The sequence below is a fragment of the Trachemys scripta genome, chromosome 9, assembly GCF_013100865.1.
Source record: "Trachemys scripta elegans isolate TJP31775 chromosome 9, CAS_Tse_1.0, whole genome shotgun sequence".
NCBI classification, from domain to species: Eukaryota; Metazoa; Chordata; order Testudines; family Emydidae; genus Trachemys; species Trachemys scripta.
In genome coordinates this window covers 50,689,744-50,710,216 of record NC_048306.1, presented here as the reverse complement: position 1 = coordinate 50,710,216, position 20,473 = coordinate 50,689,744, and the positions used below count along the sequence as shown (strand labels likewise).

The 20,473-nt window shown below is 43.6% G+C and overlaps 1 protein-coding gene across 8 annotated transcripts in view; it reads right to left on the bottom strand.

Annotated features, from left to right (window-relative positions):
* EPHB1 (EPH receptor B1) overlaps nucleotides 1-20,473 on the bottom strand; it is a 357,291-nt gene that overhangs the window by 88,247 nt on the left and 248,571 nt on the right. For 7 of the 8 annotated variants that reach the window (XR_004647021.1, XR_004647020.1, XR_004647024.1 and 4 more), the window contains exon 4: nucleotides 13,410-13,565. Coding sequence is in view for 3 of the 8 variants with exons in the window: in XM_034780745.1 (XP_034636636.1) it covers nucleotides 13,410-13,565 (156 nt within the window). In the remaining 5 variants the exon portion in view is untranslated. Of the gene's footprint in view, nucleotides 1-12,100; nucleotides 12,703-13,409; nucleotides 13,566-20,473 lie in introns of those variants that run through there. The other variant, XM_034780747.1, reaches the window with a different exon arrangement.

Below are 20,473 nucleotides of genomic sequence, written 5' to 3'. Positions count from 1 at the left end.
CCCATCTGCCTATGTTGGTACCAATCTCTTTACAATGGGAGGTAGGATCCAGACTTAAGGCTTATATCATCTTGAACTCTCTCACACTCTTCCTCTTCTAGAAATCAGATAGGTATCACCTTCCAATAGACAACAAATGTGGGACACACAGTACATTGTAAAATAGGTCCTTCACATGCTAAAGGAAGGATAGATCCATGGTGCGGATGCTAACATAGGGTGCCAGTAACCTGGATTCAAATCCCTGCTCTTCTACAGCATACTCTTGTGAGCTAGGGCCAATTGCTTAGTCTTCTGCCCATTCGCTCCCCACCCATAAAAGTGGGGTAAAGTACTGCTGTACCTCATGTGGTGTTGTGTGAATAAATACATTGACAAATGTTAGGTGCTCAGCTGCTACAGTAATGATGGCCGTATAAGTACAATAGCTAGATTATCATAGTTGGAGAAATGTGGTGTAGATGGAACTGCTGTAAAAGGGACACATAATGGGTGATTGAAAAAAGTCAGAAATGGCAAGTAGTTATTTATGTGTCAAGTTGAGAGGGTGGTATTTCATGGGGTCCTGCAAGGGTCTCTTCTGCATCCAGTACTATTCAGTGTCTTATTAACAAGGTGGATATTGGAATGGAGAGTATATTGATCAGATCTGCAGACAACACTGAGCTGGGAGTGATCGCAAATGCTTTGGAAGAGAGGAATTAAATACAGCAATGTTGGCATACATTGGAGGAATGAATAATGTGAGATTCAATCTGCACAAATACAGAAAGATTCATGTAGGACAGAGTAATCAAATGCACAAATATATAATTGGGGACTGCTGACCAGACAGCTGTGCCATGGAGAAAGATCTGGGGGTTAGCAGGGAGGGTAAATGGAATGAGTCAACACTGTGAGGCTGCTGCAGAGAAAGCAAACAGAACAATGGGTTACATTAAACAAGAGAGGTAATTATTCTGCTCCACTCAGCACTAGGGGAGCTCCAACTGGCCCTCTGCATTCAGATTTGAGCTCCGCACTTTAAAAAAGACAGAGACACAATGGAAGGAGTTCAGAGGAGAACAATAACAATGATAAAAGGTTTGACCTACATGGTAAGGTTGCGGGAGTGAGCGCACTCAGTCTTGAGGAAAGAAGTCTGAGGGGAGGCATGCTCACTGTCAACACATATGCTGAGGAACGTTATTAACAGGAGATGGGCCAATTACTCTCATTAGTCATCAAGGACAGAACAAGCGGGGATAGCATAGGCTACAGCAGGTTAAATATTAGAGGAATGATGTAAGTACAAGAACAGTTCAGTGATCAAATGAGCTGCCAAAGAAGGCTGTGGGCTTAATATCATTGGACAGTTCACGAACAAACCAACACTACTATGAAGATGGAGAGAGACTTTCCCACCCAAATGATTCCCTATTTCTTCAGTCCTGAATACCCTGCATCGCCCCATGAATGGGCCTAGCTATGATCTGAAACTGGAGGAATAAATCTTGAATCCCTGGCTCCGTTAGCCTGGAATAGAATCTTATCAACACTATTACACACATTTTCTGAGCAAAGAAAGCTGCCAGTGACGGAAGTCAAATGGCACCAAAGGATGCAGGCATGGGCCTAGTAAGATTTATGTAGATTAGGCACCTAACTAACTAATGATGTCACTGGGAGATAGGTGCCTAATCTACAGAGCTGTTTTTCAAAATCCCACTAGGCATCTATCTGCAGACGCCTAAATACCTTTAAAACCCCGGCCCTCTGTGCCTAACTCCCCTGTCTGTACAGGGCAGTAATGGTACTTCCCTATCTCACAGGGGAGTTATGTGGATAAACGCACTGTTGACTGTGAGGGCTCGGATACTGCGGTGATGGGACCAGAGCAGAACCTTGAGCAGATGGATTGTGCAAGTAAGTCATTTCTAAAGTACAATCACAAAATGAGCTGTCAAGGCCAGTTAGTTCCTTTTGGACAACTCTTCTGTGGAACACTCCGACCTGCCCAATGGAAACAGGGAGTATTACCTAGATCTGGGCTTCCCGTAAGCTCTCTCTGAGAGAGTAAATCCAAACAATTTAACGGAAGCTGTCACCACCAACAACCTACCTCTCCTCAAACCCTTGAGGGGGTGTCAGCTGTTCTCCCCCACTCCTGACACCCCATTTCTCTGCTCTCTCCCTCTTCCCCCCTTAATCACATTGAGACAGGCATTCAGGGCGCCTCTCTGACCTGTTGCCAAGATTACAGCAGATGAAAACATTTTGTTGAAATGGCTAGAAAAATGCTGTCCTTAAAAAAAAACCATTTTGTTTAATTTTTCCTTCAGCGGAATAAATGTATTTTCCAGGAATTTCCTGGCAATGCGGCTTGCCTGTGTGCTCAGTGGAAAGGGCTTGCATGAACTTTCGAGGTGTGGCAGCAGAGGGGCCGTGCTAATGCGATACAGCAAAGTATTACAAGTTAGCTAGAGTTAGCTAATGTGATTTTGGAGATGACATAACAGGACAACAGGGGGAGAAGAGGGAATGAGCAGTAGGAATGAAACTGGAAAGGTGAGCTATCTTGAATAATCAGGATAAGAATCTGTTGGATACCATGATAAACAGTTAGTTACTCACAAAAGCCAATATCTTTAGCAGGAATCTTAATGAAAGAGCTCTGCCCATATATTAAAGGGACATTACCTTTAAAGACTATACTTTAAATGAATTTAGAGGCTCCAATACAGCAAAGCACTTCTCTTTAAGCATGTGAGCAGCCCAGTTTACTATGTAGGCACGTGCTTCAGTGCTTTGCTGGACAGGGGTCCACGTGTTGCTGAACTTTACAGGAGCGACCGTGTCTGAGACTTAGACATCATCCACAGCCTTCCGCTGATTTCAAGGGACTGTGGCTCAGGTGCTTAAGTCCTTTATTTACGGACAGAACAGGTCTGGCACAGACAGTGGCAGATTCCTCACATGCTCTACCAATGTGTTGCAAGGCTGAACTGAAGGGGTGGCACACAGTAGCACTGGTAACAGACTAACCTTGACTTGGTGGCCCCAGAGATCTGACCTAGGTTAGGGTTAAAACAGGTTATGTCCTGTTAGATGGCACTACCCATTGACTCCACTGACTCCTGCTATAGGGCCAGATTTTCCTCTAGTGTAACAGCATAGCTCCACCGACGGCAGTGGCACCAGCCCAACTGAGAATCTGGCCCATCATCTTTAAGGGAGAAGGGAGTTCCATGTCTGCATGTTCAGCCCTTGGCCTGCTAGCCGAGATCGCCAAAGAAGGTGCCAATTAAAAGGAAATAAAGGGACTAAGTTAATTACTTTGAAAAAGTATTACTTTGTGTTATTTGTAATATCCTGTTAAAGATTTGAAAATACACATTTCCTTCTCAAATACATTCCAAAAACCATGTCCATTAGCAAACCTCTGATATTTTACACTCATGAGCCTGATCCATTCTTTACATTGTAAACTCTTCAAGGCAGGGATTGTGTCCTCTCTGTGTTTGTCCAGCACCCTGCACAATCGAGCCCGAGCTCTGAGTGTGGCTTTTGGACACTACCATCATGTAAATATTTACTATTGATAATAATAATGATGATCCTGCTCGCATTAAACATCAGTGGGGCAAATTGATACACTAAAGAGTAATAAGTCACCACGAGCAGACGGCATTCACCCAAGAGTTCTGAAGGAACTCAAATAAGAAATTGCAGAACTGCTAACTGTGGGATGTAACCTATCACCTAAATCAGCCTCTATATCAGATGACTGGAGGATAGCTATTGTAACACCGATTATTTTAAAAGGCCCCAGAGGTGATCCTGGCAATTACAGGCTGGTAAACCTAATTTCAGTACCAGGCAAATTGGTTGAAACTATAGTAAAGAACATAATTATCAGACACATAGACAAACACGAAATGTTGGGGAAGAGTTAACACAGCTTTTGCAAAAGGAAATCATGCCTCACCAATCTATTAGAATTCTTTGAGGGAGTCAACAAGCATGTAGAGAATGGTGTTCCAGTGGATAGTGCACTTGGACTTGCAGAAAGCCTTTGACAAGGTCCCTCACCAAAGGCTCTTAAGCAAAGTAAGCTGTCATGGGATAAGAGGGAAGGTCCTCTCAGAGATCAGTAACTGGTTAAAAGACAGGAAACAAAGGGTAGGAATAAATGATGAGTTTTCATAATGGAGACAGGTAAATAGTGGGGTCCCCAAAGGATCTGTTCAGGGACTGTGATGTTCAGCATATTCAAAAATGATCTAGGAACGGTATGAATAGTGAGGAGGCAAAATTTGCAGACAATGTAAAATTGCTTCAGATTGTTAAGTACAAAGCTGACTGTGAAGGGTTACAAAGGGATCTCACTGAACTGGGTATCTGGGCAACAAAATGGTGGATGAAATTCAATCTTGAGAAGTGCAAAGCAATGCACGGTGGAAAAAATAAGACCAGCTATGCACACAACATGATGGGGTCTAAATTAGCTGTTACTACTCAGGAAAGAGATCTTGGAGTCATCATAGATATTTCTGTGAAAACAATGTGCAGTGGCAGTCAACAAAACTACAAGAATATTAGGGACTATTAGGAGAGGGATAAATAGGGTGACCAAGTGAGAGGAAGAAAATATGGCGACACCGGGGGGGGGAGGGGAGCAAAAAAAAAAAAAGCCGAGTGCTGCTGGCCGAGCAAAAAAAACAACCAAAACACTACCCTAGAGATAAATAACAGAACAGAAAATATTGTAATTCCACTACATAACTCCATGTTATGCCCACACCTTTAATACTGCATGCAGTTTTGGTCTCCCCATCTCAAAAATGGTACATTAAAATTGTAAAAACTACGAAGGAGTGAAACAAAAATGAGTAGGGGTGTAGAACAGCTTCCATTGGAGAGATTAAAAAGACGGACTCTTCAGCTTAGAAAAGAGATGACTAATGGGGGATATGATAGAGATATATAAAATCATAAATAGTAGGAGAAAGTGAATAGGGAAGTGTTATTTACCCCTCCACACAAAAGAACTGGAGGTCACTCAATGAAATTAATAGGCAGCAGGTTTAAAACACACAAAAGGAAGTATGTCTTCACTCAACACATGGTCAACCAGTGCTATTAGCCAAGATGGTCAAGGATGCAATCCCATAGTCTGAGTGTCCCTCAACCTCCAGCTACCAGAAGCTGCGGCTGGATGACAGGGGATGGATCACTCAAAATTGCCCTGTTCTGTTCATTCCTTTGAAGCATCTGGCACAGGCCACTGTCAGAGACAGGATCCTGGGCTGATGGACCATTGGCCTGACCCAGTGTGGGCATTCTTATATTCTTATGACATTGGCAGCAGCAAGCTGGCAGAGAGTTTGTGAGCTTCTGGGACCAGCCCTACCAGCCTGTCATATGTTGACGCCAGCTCTCCATACCCCAATGAGCCTTCCTATTTGGGCTTCTCACCATATCCTCCTCCCACTCCCACTCTAACTCCTCAAGTCAGTCCCCTCTGCCCCCACAGATTGCGGAAGAGAAAGAGAGGAAGGCGCGTGAACCCTATTCTCTCTCCCTTCACGATGGCTACTCAGTACTGCCTCTTCTATAAAGGCAGTTTGGGGGCAGTTCCCAGAGACACCATCCCAGAAGCAACAACTGAGGAAACTGAGGCAACTAACAAAGGAACATGTTTTCCTGATTACCCTGAGCGGGGAGCCGATCAGGAGGCTCCAGAGAAGAGAGGAACCTCCCAAGACCCCATATATCTGCTTAACAGAGGGGTCTGAGCACAGACAGCCTATGTAGAGGACAGGGAGGACTTACCTGGCTGGGAGCTTGACTGACATGCCAGGGCAGCCAACTGCACCCCAGGCTATCCGGCATGTGTCTGGGACCACCCAGACATGGGTGCTGAGGTTGGTCAGGAACAGAGTTTAGGAGGAAGGGACCAGGCTATGATGGCTAGGCCTCCAGCTACAGGAAGAGAGATGGCACACAAAACCCCCAGAGTCCATTGGTGCCAACTCCCCAGATGGGCCCCAGAGTCACATAGGAGGGAGGAAAAATTGGGGAGTCGGGGTGCTCCACTCTTCGGGACTCATCGGTGCTCCAGGAAGGGATTACTTATGTTGTTACCATACCTACCACATTGGGGCCCCCAATACTGATTGGGGATCCTAGGTACCAGAATGATGATAATTTATTTAATCAATACTTTTCAGCCTGAGTACTCTTTCAAAATATCTACTGCAGTGGGAAAGATAGGGTGTGTGGGGAAGGGACAAGGCAAAGAACTGGGAGAGAGGACAACTGCTAAACTTAACCAGAGTAAATGTAAAAAAAATGTTAATGTGTAATTCTGAAATCACTAATTCTGACTTTTTAAATGAAGAGGGTGGGTGGGGGCAACTGTGGAGCAGGTGAAAACATAATTATGTCTCCGAATTATAGTTTTGAAAGGCATGTGTGTGCAAATACATACCTTGTTACATTTTTAACCATATGAACCTTTCCGCATCATCTGTTAGACCTGAATTGTTCTAGGTATCATCTTTATTTTGGTTTCCTTTATTTCTTTTTACTATTTTTAAATTATTATCAGTGGAGTTTTATTTCATGCCAAGGAGAGTGAGGAGCTGACAACATTAGTTACAGCTCAGCATAATGCAGGCATTGTGCACGATTGCCCAGTAAATAAAGGTCTAGGAAAGTGAGAAAAGCAGTTTGCTAGAAAATCCTCCCGGTAAAATAACCTTCCTGTCGTTAACTTCCCAGGCACTACTACCTCGGCACTATACAAGATTGTTGTTGTCAGAATCTCGTCTATAAATCATATTTTTTCCAGGGGGCTTTTAAAACTCAAACTTGAGTATTTGCTTTGTGCTGCAATGGGATGTTACATCCCTACTGGGGACAACTTAAAACAAGGGAAAGAATTTCAAAAACAAACTGACTATGCTCTCTTTAAGGTGTGGAATATGGGCCTGATCTGACACCTTTGCAAGTCAACAAGAGCTTTAAGAACAGCCATACTGGGTCAGACCAATGGTCCATTTAGCCCAGTATCTGTCTTCTGACTGTGGCCAATGCCAGATTTTTCATCAGGAATGAACAGAACAGGCAATCATCGAGTTATCCATGCCCTATCATCCAGTCCCAGCTTCTAGCAGTCAGAGGCTTAGGGACACCTAGAGCATGGGATTGCATCTCTGACCATCTTGGCTAATAGTCATTAATGGACCTATCCAAAATGAACGTAGCTAGTTCTTTTTTGAACCCTGTTATAGTTTTGGCCTTCACAGCAGTCCCTGGCAAGGAGTTCCACCAGGTTGGTTATGCACTGTGTAAAAAAGTACTTCCTGGTTTTTGTTTTAAACCTGCTGCCTATTAATTTCATTGGGTGACCCCTGATTCTTGGGTTATGTGAAGGGCTAAATAACACTTCCTTATTCACGTTCTTCACAGCATTCATGATTTTATAGACTTCTATCATATCCCCCCTTAGTCATCTCTTTTACAAGCTGAACAGTCCCAATCTTTTTAATCTCTCCTCATATGGAAATTGTTCCATACCCCTAATAATTTTTGTTACCCTTCTCTGTACTTTTTCCAATTCTAATATATTTTTTTTGAGATGCAGTGACTAGAAATACATACAGTACTCAAGGTGTGGGTATACCATGGATTTATATAATAACATTATAATATTTTATATGTTATTATCTATCCCTTTCCTAATGGTTCCTAACATTCTGTTAGCTTTTTTGACTGCTGCTTCTGCACATTGAGATGTTTTCCAATACCTATCCACAATGACTCCAAGATCTCTTTCTTGAGTGGTAATAGCTAACTTAGATCCCATCATTTTGTATTTATAGTTGGTATTGTGTTCTCCAAAGTACATTAATTTGTATTTATCAATACCAAATTTCATCTGCTAATTTGTGGCCCAGTTGCCCAATTTTTTTTAGATCCCTTTGTAACTGCTCACAGTCAGCTTTGGATCTTGAATAATTTTGTATCATCTGCAAACGCTGCCACCTCACTGTTTACCCCTTTTTCCAGATCATTTTTCAATATGCTGAATAGCACAGGTCCCTGTGCAGATCCTTTGGGGACCCCGTTTTTTACCTCTCTCCATTATGAAAACTCATCATTTATTCCTACCCTTTGTTTCCTGTCTTTTAACCAGTTACTGATCTCTGAGAGGACCTTCCCTCTTATCCCATGACAGCTTACTTTGCTTAAGAGCCTTTGGTGAGGGACCTTGTCAAAGGCTTTCTGCAAGTCCAAGTGCACTATCCACTGGAACACCTTTCTCCACATGCTTGTTGACTCCCTCAAAGAATTCTAATAGATTGGTGAGGCATGATTTCCTTTTGCAAAAGCTGTGTTAACTCTTCCCCAACATTTCGTGTTTGTCTATGTGTCTGATAATTATGTTCTTTACTATAGTTTCAACCAATTTGCCTGGTACTGAAATTAGGTTTACCAGCCTGTAATTGCCAGGATCACCTCTGGGGCCTTTTAAAATAATCGGTGTTACAATAGCTATCCTCCAGTCATCTGATATAGAGGCTGATTTAGGTGATAGGTTACATCCCACAGTTAGCAGTTCTGCAATTTCTTATTTGAGTTCCTTCAGAACTCTTGGGTGAATGCCGTCTGCTCGTGGTGACTTATTACTCTTTAGTGTATCAATTTGCCCCACTGATGTTTAATGTGAGCAGGATCATCATTATTATTATCAATAGTAAATATTTACATGATGGTAGTGTCCAAAAGCCACACTCAGAGCTCGGGCTCGATTGTGCAGGGTGCTGGACAAACACAGAGAGGACACAATCCCTGCCTTGAAGAGTTTACAATGTAAAGAATGGATCAGGCTCATGAGTGTAAAATATCAGAGGTTTGCTAATGGACATGGTTTTTGGAATGTATTTGAGAAGGAAATGTGTATTTTCAAATCTTTAACAGGATATTACAAATAACACAAAGTAATACTTTTTCAAAGTAATTAACTTAGTCCCTTTATTTCCTTTTAATTGGCACCTTCTTTGGCGATCTCGGCTAGCAGGCCAAGGGCTGAACATGCAGACATGGAACTCCCTTCTCCCTTAAAGATGATGGGCCAGATTCTCAGTTGGGCTGGTGCCACTGCCGTCGGTGGAGCTATGCTGTTACACTAGAGGAAAATCTGGCCCTATAGCAGGAGTCAGTGGAGTCAATGGGTAGTGCCATCTAACAGGGCATAACCTGTTTTAACCCTAACCTAGGTCAGATCTCTGGGGCCACCAAGTCAAGGTTAGTCTGTTACCAGTGCTACTGTGTACCACCCCTTCAGTTCAGCCTTGCAACACATTGGTAGAGCATGTGAGGAATCTGCCACTGTCTATGCCAGACCTGTTCTGTCCGTAAATAAAGGACTTAAGCACCTGAGCCACAGACCCTTGAAATCAGCGGAAGGCTGTGGATGAAGTCTAAGTCTCAGACACTGTCGCTCCTGCAAAGTTCAGCAGCACGTGGACCCCTGTCCAGCAAAGCACTGAAGCACGTGCCTACATAGTAAACTGGGCTGCTCACATGCTTAAAGAGAAGTGCTTTGCTGTATTGGAGCCTCTAAATTCATTTAAAGTATAGTCTTTAAAGGTAATGTCCCTTTAATATATGGGCAGAGCTCTTTCATTAAGATTCCTGCTAAAGATATTGGCTTTTGTGAGTAACTAACTGTTTATCATGGTATCCAACAGATTCTTATCCTGATTATTCAAGATAGCTCACCTTTCCAGTTTCATTCCTACTGCTCATTCCCTCTTCTCCCCCTTTTGCTTTTTGACTTCCTCAAAGAATCCTAATAGATTGGCGAGGCATGATTTCCCTTTACAAAAACTGTGTTAACTCTTCCCCAGCATACCATGTTTATCTATATGTCTGATGTTGTTCTTCACTATAGCTTCAACCCATTTGTCTGATATTGAAATTAGTTTTACCAGCCTGTAATTGCCAGAATCTCCTCTGTTGCATTTGAAAATAATTAGCTATCCTTCAATCATCTCGTACAGAGGGTGATTTAAATCATAGAAGATTAGAGTTGGAAGAGACCTCAGGAGGTCATCTAGCCTGACTCCCTGATCAAAGGAGGACCAACCCCAACTAAATGGTAGTATACCACAGTTAGTTGTTCTGCAATTTCACATTGGAATTTATTGAGAGCTCTTGAGTGAATACTATCTGGTCCTGGTGACTTATCATTTAATTTACCTGTTTGTTCCAAAACCTCCTTTATTGATACCTCAATCTGGGACAGTTTCTCATATTTATCACCTAAAAGGAATATTTCAGCTGTGGGAGCTCCCCCACATCCTCTGCAGCAAAGATTGATACCAAAAATTTATTTAGTTTAATTTCTTTAGCTTTTCAGCAATGTCCTTGTCTTCCTTGAGTGCTCCTTGAGCACCTCCTTTGTCACCCACTGCCTGAGGCAGAGCAGCCCATTAAGTTGCAGGTTCAGATGGGTGGAGCACAAACAAACTGGACTAATTGTACTGGCTAAATTGAGTGACATTAAAAAAGTGACTAAATAGCAAAGTGAAGAAGTTAGGTCTGAAACATCATTTCAGTTTCAATAATCCAAAGTGCCATTAATACAAAATCAGGAAAAGGGCACACAAACCCTCAGCTGAGGTCATTTGGCATAGCTCCATAGAAGTCATATAGACAAATCTTCACTGAAGACAATAGATCGTCACCAATTTATAGATCTGATGGTCTGGCCCTTGATTTTAATTTGGACAGTGCCCCTTTCATACAATCATAGAATCATAGACTATCAGGGTTGGAAGGGACCTCAGGAGGTCATCTAGTCCAACCCCCTGCTCAAAGCAGGACCAATTCCCAACTAAATCATCCCAGCCAAGGCTTTGTCAAGCTGGGCCTTAAAAACCTCCAAGGAAGGAGATTTCACCACCTCCCTAGGTAAAGCATTCCAGTGCTTCACCACCCTCCTAGTGAAATAGTGTTTCCTAATATCCAACCTAGACCTCCCCCACTGCAACTTGAGACCATTGCTCCTTGTTCTATCATCTGCCACCACTGACAACAGCCGAGCTCCATCCTCTTTGGAACCCCCCCTCAGGTAGTTGAAAGCAGCTATCAAATCCCCCCTCTTTCTTCTCTTCTGGAGACTAAACAATCCCAGTTCCCTCAGCCTCTCCTTTTAACCCACGTTCACTAATGAACGTGGGTTAAAAGAAAAACTAAAATAAATAAAGTGCAGGAAAGCTACTTACAACTGCAAAGGATTACCTACGAGCAGATATGCTATATTATTTACGTCTATGATATGTAACCACTCTGAAACAGAACAGCTGGTACCTCAAATTAGAACATTTTAAAATTAAGCCTTCATTAGAACAAATAAAAATTTACCAACAGACTTTTTTATACAGTACTCTTCTGATGTTGCATACTGTAAATCAGCTATGGAACAAGATGCAATAAAAATAGATTTATTTACAATTGTTCTACATGCCTAGCACTTCCTCTGCCACTGACAGCTAAAGTGATCAAGCAAAATATAGAAATTAATCTCTTATTTCAGATGCATACTTTTAGATCTTCCTTAGCCATGCAGTATATAAGCAGATCCAAGCAATACTGCAGGATTCTGTGTGGTTATGCTGAACACACACACACGCTGGGTGCATAGGGAAGCACAAGGATGAACATTAGTTACATCCAATCTCTTTTTTTCAAGACATGCCGATGTCAGGATAAACCCACAAAGCAACTGTGCAATTGTTCTTGAAAAATGTATTTTTATGACAATAAACCAGGCCACAAACACAGACCAATTGAAAATTCACTTTTATTAAAGAGCACCAGCCTAGAAATATAATTCAGTGCTCATGCCACACTTATTAAATAATAAAATACAAGATGCCAGAGAAGAGGAAAAGCAGGGGAAGCAAGAAATTCCCAGTTTTCACATCTCAATTATTTTTAATGGCAAAAACAATTGTTTTGCAATATAGTCCCTGTGACCTTTCACCCCACTTGGAAGGAAAGCAAGTCCAGGCCAGGGCTTGTAAATCTCCAAGGCACAGCCACCATCCTGCTTGAGTGATCTCCAGAGCAGAAGCCAAGGGTCTCTGCAGCTTGGGCTATAGAACTCAGCTCTCCAGGTAAGATCTGAAACGGACTCACATTCTCTGTGGATCAGGCACAGAGGGGTACATGTAACACAGACCAGTGGGTCAAACAAGGACATGGTTTTTAAAACTTTTTGGGGAGGAAGTAGAAGGGGCCTTTGCACACCTGTTTGCTAATTTGCTCATTTTTAGGATCCTGGCTAAGGCCTATTACACCCTTTTAGCGGGGAGTTTGACCAGAAGTTAAGTTTGACACTAGATTGTCTTTTTGTGCTGTGTAGGTACAGCACCTAGCACAGCGAGGTCTAGTCCACGACTGGGACTCCTGGGCACTATGCTAATACAAATAAATAATATTCATAAGAATGATACACTTTCAAATACACAGAAGCACACAGCAGCTGTTGACTAGCAATGGGCTCTTTCTATATCAAGCTGATTTTTTATGGAGCGACAGACTTAAGATAGCTTCTGCCGTCTTATTTACAGTAGACAGCCGAGGAAGATGATTCATTTCAAGCAAAGCCACGCAGAATACCAATGCTTAACATACTCCTTGCCCCTGTAAAAGAACATTCCATCAACAAGACTACGAACAAGACAGCAGTGGTAGATAACCTCCAATTCTAATTTATCCTGGGGATTATCTGCCTCCTACCGCAGACATTGCCACTAAGAAATATATATTTCTGGGAGATCTTCCAGTTTGGACCGACTGATGTCTGGGTTGTGGAACTAGGACATTATTGAGAATGTGGTGTACACTAAACTGCTATCAGAAGAACCAGTTGCTAGCAAAGAAGCAGAAGTTGATGCACGATCACCTGCTCATGCCAGTCTAGTGATAAAAGGATTAGTATTGATGTTATGACACTAGGCACATTTCCATTCCAACAGAGAAGATGGTGTCATATCATGTGGTAACAGATGGCTACTGAACACTGTTCATGTGGCCTTTGGATGTCTAAAATCTTCAGCATGTGGGCTCTCCCAGCTCTATAGGAATACAGTGAAGATGCATCTCAGAGCCACAGTTAGAAAACTCTGCAGTCTATCCCTCACTGACTCCTCCTGTAGTGTGCAGCCTGAAGGGCAGATCCTAGCTGAGGTAAATTAACATAGCTCAGTGATTTAATGCAACAGCATCTGCTGAGTACCTGGCCCTGAGCCTTCATAATTAAACCACCTTTCCTCTTCTGGCCACTGTCTAATAATGATACACTGCAGCTCTCTATTCCCCATCTGTGTAATTGGGACACTGTTACTTACTGGTGCAGGCTGCCTCTGGTGGGTCAAAATCAGCACGATAGTAGCCATTGCGGCAGGTGCAGATGGGAGAAGCCTCCGACGTGGAGCGACTGTTGGTGGGACACTGGGCACAGCTCCCCACACCCTGCGTGGCCTTAAACATCCCTGCTGGACAAGCTGGAACAGAAAGAGGAGAGAAGGAAAGAGGTGAATGCTGAACTCTGCAGTCTAAAAGGTGCACCAGAGATGCTGACCTCCAAACACTCTTCTTCACCCACAGGAGGTGAGTCCTGATTTTATTATAAAGCTAAGACAGCAATGACAACAAAAGAGAGTTTGCGTTATTACAGTCACAAAGGGCAGCCTGAATGCAGGGAACTGGCTAGAAACAAGAAGGGAGCGGAGCAGCTCTCCTTAGCCCCCAGGTAGATGGTTTAGAAGTGCAACCCTGCATGGGGCAGATCAGAAGTTAGTCTGTTGGAGGAAAGCTCCTGTACAGGGCCGGCTCCAGGCACCAGCTTGGCAAGCTGGTGCTTGGGGCGGCCACTCCGGACAGGGACGGCAGGTCCAGGTATTCGGCGGCAATTCGGAGGACGGTCCCTCACTCCTGCTAAGAGCGAAGGACCTTCCGCCGAATTGCCGCCGCAGATCGCGATCACGGCTTTTTGTGTGTGTGTGTATGTGACTGCTTGGGGCAGCCAAATCCATGGAGCCGGCCCTGCTCCTGTAGAAGGGAGGAGAGAGACTCATCGCAATTCCCAGGAGGGCACCTGGGCAGTGAGACCTACAGCGGAACCTGAGCCAGGGGAAAGGGCACAGTTTACACATGGAACTTAGGGTCAGCTGTTGCGTGTAGGTAACTCAGTCCCTGAAGAAAGGGACTGAAATTCTGTGGCTGCTGAGAGTTCGTTCATGCACTGGCTAGTAAGTTGGCTGACTGGCTTACACCCTCATTGTAGATCTCTCTCACCCATGTTGAAAGCCTGTATAATACACTGGGGCTCTGACCACTGACAGCTGTGATCTTCAGCCAGTTCAGCTGATGAAGCAGGTCCATAACTTGTGTGCCCACAGCCACCCCCCTTCTTCAGAAGAGGTGTCCCTCTCAGAAGCATGCCCTCTGACTGACTGCAGTGCCATCACAAGAGAAATGCCAAGCAGACATGGTGGCACCTCCTGGAACCATCTCTCACTCTTACTCACCGCGGCAGAGACAAACAGGGAGAACTTTGTTTCTATTTGTAAACATATTTTCTCTGACTTGTCTCAATCCTACTTCCGACCATGCAGAATACAAGAAGAGTCAAGAAAGCAAAAACCTACTAGCTAGATGCTAAAAGCAGAAAAGCAAGTTCAAGGGATATACTAGCCATGATGCCTGTTTCAGGCTGTTGAGAAAACAATAAACAATAAAACAATAAAATTAGGTCAATACCCTTATTCTGGTGGTTTTCCCAGGAGTTTGAAGACAACAGTGTGTGTATAATGTCATTTTCTGGGCATGAAGTGGCTTCTATTCCATTCTGTTTGAGTTTTCGTATTGCCCCCATCAGTATATCATCAGAACACCTGTATTTTGGCATTTGCAGAGTTGTAGGCATGTTGGTCCCAGGATATTGGAGAGACCAGGTGGGTGAGGTGCTATCTGTTATTGGACCACCTTCTGTTGGTGAAAGAGACAAGCCTTTGACCTACACAGAGCTGAAGAAGAGCTCTGTGTGGCTCAAGAGCTTGTCTCTTGTCTTGTTTCTTTGGTGGCCTGTGATAAGTCAGTGGTTTCAGTTAAGTCTCTGTTCCCCAAGCATCCCTATCACAAAAACTATCACCACCAGTTAGTGCTGTAGACATGCCAGCATATTCTCTAGGCAGAAGTGATCAATTCCATTCGGATTTTTACTAACACTAAGTGAATCCTCTCAGGATGCTTCTTCCATCAATGAATGCAAGAAGATGCTAATGGAGAACAATTAAAAGTGGGCTGAGAGGGCTATGAGTGGGTCGAGGCAAGGAGAGTTATTAGTCCTAATGAGTTGTGTAGGTTGGGATGGTACTTTCATTGCTCTCATTCCCGTTTGAGCATAAGATAGACATATTACAGACATCTAAATAGACTGATTCAGTACACAAAGAAGAAAGTTAACAAACATTGGACTGAAAGGGAATTGCATTGACCAGTCCTACTCATGGGCACTGGACAATGATTAATGTGTAACGGTACAGGGTTTTCACAGTTGCACAGTTCCCTGCGTTCTAGCTGTTGATGTCTAATTTCCATAATATCTGTATGGTGTTTTCTCAATAACCACACGGTGATTAGCCAGGCAGAGTGAAGAAGATGGCAGAATCACTGCATGGGTATATTTCAACACCTGTACTTTGAATATGTAAGTCTTTTAACTCTGGTTACTATAGTCCCTCTGATCTGATTGGCTCCTATCCTCTGAATTTTCAAGCTGAGTGACAGCAACCAAGATTGCCTGAGATTCCCAATTTGTAGAGATGGAGGTAGAGGCGGGGAGGAGAAATGGGAAGGACAGGATAGGGGAAATGAATATGGCCAAAAGAATGCTTTCCCTTTTGATTGTTTTTAAGTGTAGCGTTTAGCAGATCAAGCAGCTCATTTAGGTTTTTGTAGGTTTTTTCCACTTCAAACTTTAATATTTAATTTAAAATGCCAGTATAACAACAATAACAACATAAGCCTCCTTCCTGTTATGTCGCTACTAACCATCACCTGGGCTAATAAACTTTTTGTCCTTTGGCCTCAGCATTTATTCAGTCAGGATGCAGTAATTAATTCATAAACAGAGAGCACCCTCCAGATATCATTATAATAAGACTTTAATCTCTGGCAGGGTGAGGTTTCATTAATCAACAGTCTCGCTCTGATCTGTGGTTATATATCAAGTATAAACAAAATGACAATGATGGGTTTGATCAAATGAATACCAGGACCCATATCCTCAGCTGTTGTAAAGTGTCATAGCTCCATGGATTTCAAGTCGAGGATCTGACTCTGGATGGGATATACCCCATAAGCGAATTAGCCCCCTTCCTGCATGAAGAGGTCCAAATTAGCATTTGGAGGAAATTTACAGTGTCTCTCAAACAATAGTCTTAAGAGGGCTTTAAACTACAGTGGCAAGAGACTCAGCTATAGGATACAAAATTCACAGATCAGAAATTTTGCTGAGCTGTGTATCCTATTTAGACAGAGGCTAATTTCTACTCTGTGGAAATTGGACTTTGTACTGTGTGTTGATTGGACTTTGTACTGTGTGTTGACCTTCAGTCAAGGTGACCTACAAGTGTTACTGTTCTGTAACATACTGGTCTGCAAAAGTGGAAATACCTTGCATTTCCTTGAGTTCTTGCAAAAACACACACTCTCCTTTTAGGTGACCTTGGTAGCATAGCTTTATAGCTAAAATTTCCAGCCAGCTATTGGGCCCAGAGCTGACAAATGCTTTGCAAGTGGATGCATTTTAAAAACTATCTGATTTTACTGTATTTTCCTGATATTTATTTTAAACCTGGTGCCTTATAATCTAGTCTGTTAATAAATCTTTAATACTAAGAGATCAAGTAACTACAGTAGCTGGTTGTATAACCGGTTCCATCTGCCAAGACCTTTTCAAAGGCATCCTGTTTGTTCAAAGGCTGTCAGAGTCTAGGGTGACCAGATGGCAAGTGTGAAAAATCGGGATGGGGGTGGGGGTTAATAGGCACCTATTTAAGACAAAGCCCTGAATATCAGGACTGTCCCTATAAAATCGGGACAGCTGGTCACCCTATCGGAGTCTAAGAGTCCCTTGGGAGAATGCTTGGGGTTCTCAATGGGCTTTCTCACTGTTGCTCTCCCAGCTTTTCTATCCTTGAGTTGCTGTATCCCTCCCTGTTAATCCCCCCTCCCTTTTTTTAAGTAACTTTGGGTTGATGGATGGATGCTCATTCAGCCTTGACATCCCTGAAACTCACTAAACACAAATGATTTCTACACAACTTCAGGACAGAGAGGTGAATGACTGTTTTTGCATATATATTGGAGGCAACAGACCTTCATCAAATCTGCTTGGAGAATATAACACATGTACCTTGGATTGTCCAGGGCATCCAGCACCCCAGGAAGTATGAAATACTGTCAGTGGGAGATTTCTTGAAGCATCCCTGACTGGCCTGAAGCATTTAAGCACAGAAGGAACTAAAGCAACGAGCAGGGAAACATTCTCCACTTTGCTTGATATGGGAAAGCTACGAGCTAATAGGGCAGGGTCCCCCATGGGCACCCCACTCCTGATCTGCTCACATGCTCAATGTGGAGCAGAGAAGACTGAACATAGGTGTTGCAGGAAAGGTCTCAGTGTTGCATTCCTAAACACATGCATAACAGATGGCCCGAAAATAAAAGAGGAGAAATAAAGAGGAAAGCAGATGGCCTTTGAGAAGAGAAGAAGAAGAGGGAACAAGGAGGGACTTAGTGTGGGGTGGGGAGGGGAATCCAGGTTTGCTGGTTGCACAGAGACAGGAGGAGCAGAGCCAGTGAGGAAGAAGGAACTGGGTCACCAGAGCTATGGAGGGGATGGGAATGAGGAACAGAAAGAAAGAGAGAGAAAGCAAAGCAGTGAAGAGAGGCGTCGTTGCTGGGCACAACCTGAAGCACCCCAACATTACCAGTCTCCTCACGGGTTCATTCATGACTCAGAAGGTGCTCACTACACTCATGACATTCCATGCCTGATGGATACCCAGTAATTGTGGCTGCTCCCACCCAAGCCTCCATGGCCTTCCTCACCACCCTGAGCCTTCCCACAAACGTTACTAGGAAACCCAAGAGCTCCTGGACTCTGGCTGCACAGATATACAGTTCTGACCCTTGGAGCATTTCTCCCAGGTGTAAAACTGAACACACCAAGGGCCTGATCCAAAGCCCTTTGAAGTCAGTGGGAGTCTTTCCACCAACTTTCCACCAACTTCACTGGGCTCTGGATCAAGCCCTTTATGCACAGTGAGCCAACAGTGAGGCCAAGCCTATGAGTCCGCACAGGCCTTTGGAACCTCTCTGCAAACCAAAGGATGGAAGGAGGGGAAAGTGTTTAACAGCAGAGCTCATAGCAGGAATTAGCACCATCTTCTGTGACAAAAAGAGCTAATGGCCTAAATTAGTCTCTTCAGGGGAAAGAGAGGCCCCTGCATGACCTGGCTAGAAGTAGCTGGCAACACCTTGCCTAGCTTTACTCTTAAACAAAGGAGCTAAAAGCATCCAAAGGTGTCCCCCACATACACAGCCTGTCACCCACGCAAAATCCATTGCATCTAGTAGGATTACTTTGCAAAGAAACATACTAAGTGTCTCATAAACAGTGCAGTGATTGAGATAATGGAAAGTGCCTCTTATCCCTTGCCCGCTGCATCAGGATATGAGGCATCTCTGAGAAGCCAAGAAAAGGAAATTAATAGGAGCAAACAGGAGTAACCACTTTTATGCAATTTCCTTGGCAGATAGTGGACCATCTTATCTTTATTTGAGCCCTTTAGCCTGTCAGACAAAACTCACAAAGGCCTCTTGCTCTCACAGTATTTTTAGATATTAAAAGAAGATAGAAACGAATACATCCAAACATTTTATGATTTTACTATTTGCAGACTAGAGTTTACAGAACAATGTAGACACACCCACAGAGGCCCAGGCTTTTAGATGCAGAGGTCAAGGGTTCAAAACCTGCAGGTGATCTGTCCAGAGATATAAAAACACATTCGTGAATCATCTGCAGATTGTATACCTAGCTATGAATGGAGATTAAAATCCTGCATAAGGCTGCAGATGTGCTGTTGACCCTGTGGCACATGTGATCTGTTAACACCACTCTGAATATGAAGGAGGAGAGAGTAATTTCTGCCAGGGGATGAGATAGAGGAACTCCAGGAGGGACACCTAGACACATCCAGAATCCAGAAGGAACCTCAGACTGATATTGAGACATGGTTTTGAGTGAGCACTAAAGCCAAACCCCAGACAACAGGTGAGTCTGGCCATTAAGCACACTCCACCCATTCATACTCAGGAAGGTAGCTGGAAGAGGTTCCTTCCTAATTCTGCCTTTCCAATGGCATGCACCCTGGCTACCTTGTGTAGAGCACTTTGTGAACTCAGGCTGGCTTCAGGTGATTTGGATGATGCCCACTAGGCAGGGCTGGCTCCAGGCACCAGCGTAGGAAGCAGGTGCTTGGGGCAGCCAATTCAAAGGAGCGGCACTCCATCCGGTATCAGGGCGGCACGTCCGGGTCTTCAGCGGCAATTCGGCGGTGGGTCCCTCATTCCCTATCCTCCTCTTTGAGCTGCCGCCGAATTGCCACCAAAGAGGAAGAGAGGGAGGACCCGCCGCCAAACTGCCGCCGAAGAAGCGGCGCGATTTAGCTGCCGCCAAAGTGCTGCCGCTCATATTCTTTTTTTTTTTTTTTCTGCTTCGGGGGGCAAAAAGCTGGAGCCGGCCCTGCCACTAGGGACTCAGCTTGGATTACTGCCTATAAGACAAAAGTATCCTGGAGACTCAATATAAACAAAGAGAGAGTGTGATCCAGTCTGATTAGATAACCAGAAGTTGCCAGATGTTGCAGACACTAGCCATTTGATGGCAATTCAATGAAGGAACATGCAAGAGGAGTAATGAAAGCAACTACTTTGCATAAAACTGCTATTAGCTCACTGTAGATGGGCATTTGCGGGCAACAAAGAATCAAATGGCAGCCAACATCTTTATCCTCTCCCCTCAGCCTCCGGAATGTTCTTTACTAGGTTTATTGGTGACTTTCTAATGACAGGATTAAAACACTACACAATAGCTAAAACAGTAACAAATGGCTACGATCACTCAAGAAACATTGTAACATCTGAAGAAGATATTCCAGCCAATCAATTTTTTTATTGGTCAGATTGTTCCAAGACCCACCTCCCCAGTCTCTGCTGATACAATTTCCAAAAACAGAGATTTGAAAAACACACTAACTCAATACTATGGTCAATCACAGGATGACTATAAGCCACCTATGTGGTATGGCTGTGAAAAAGACTAATGCAACCCTATGAT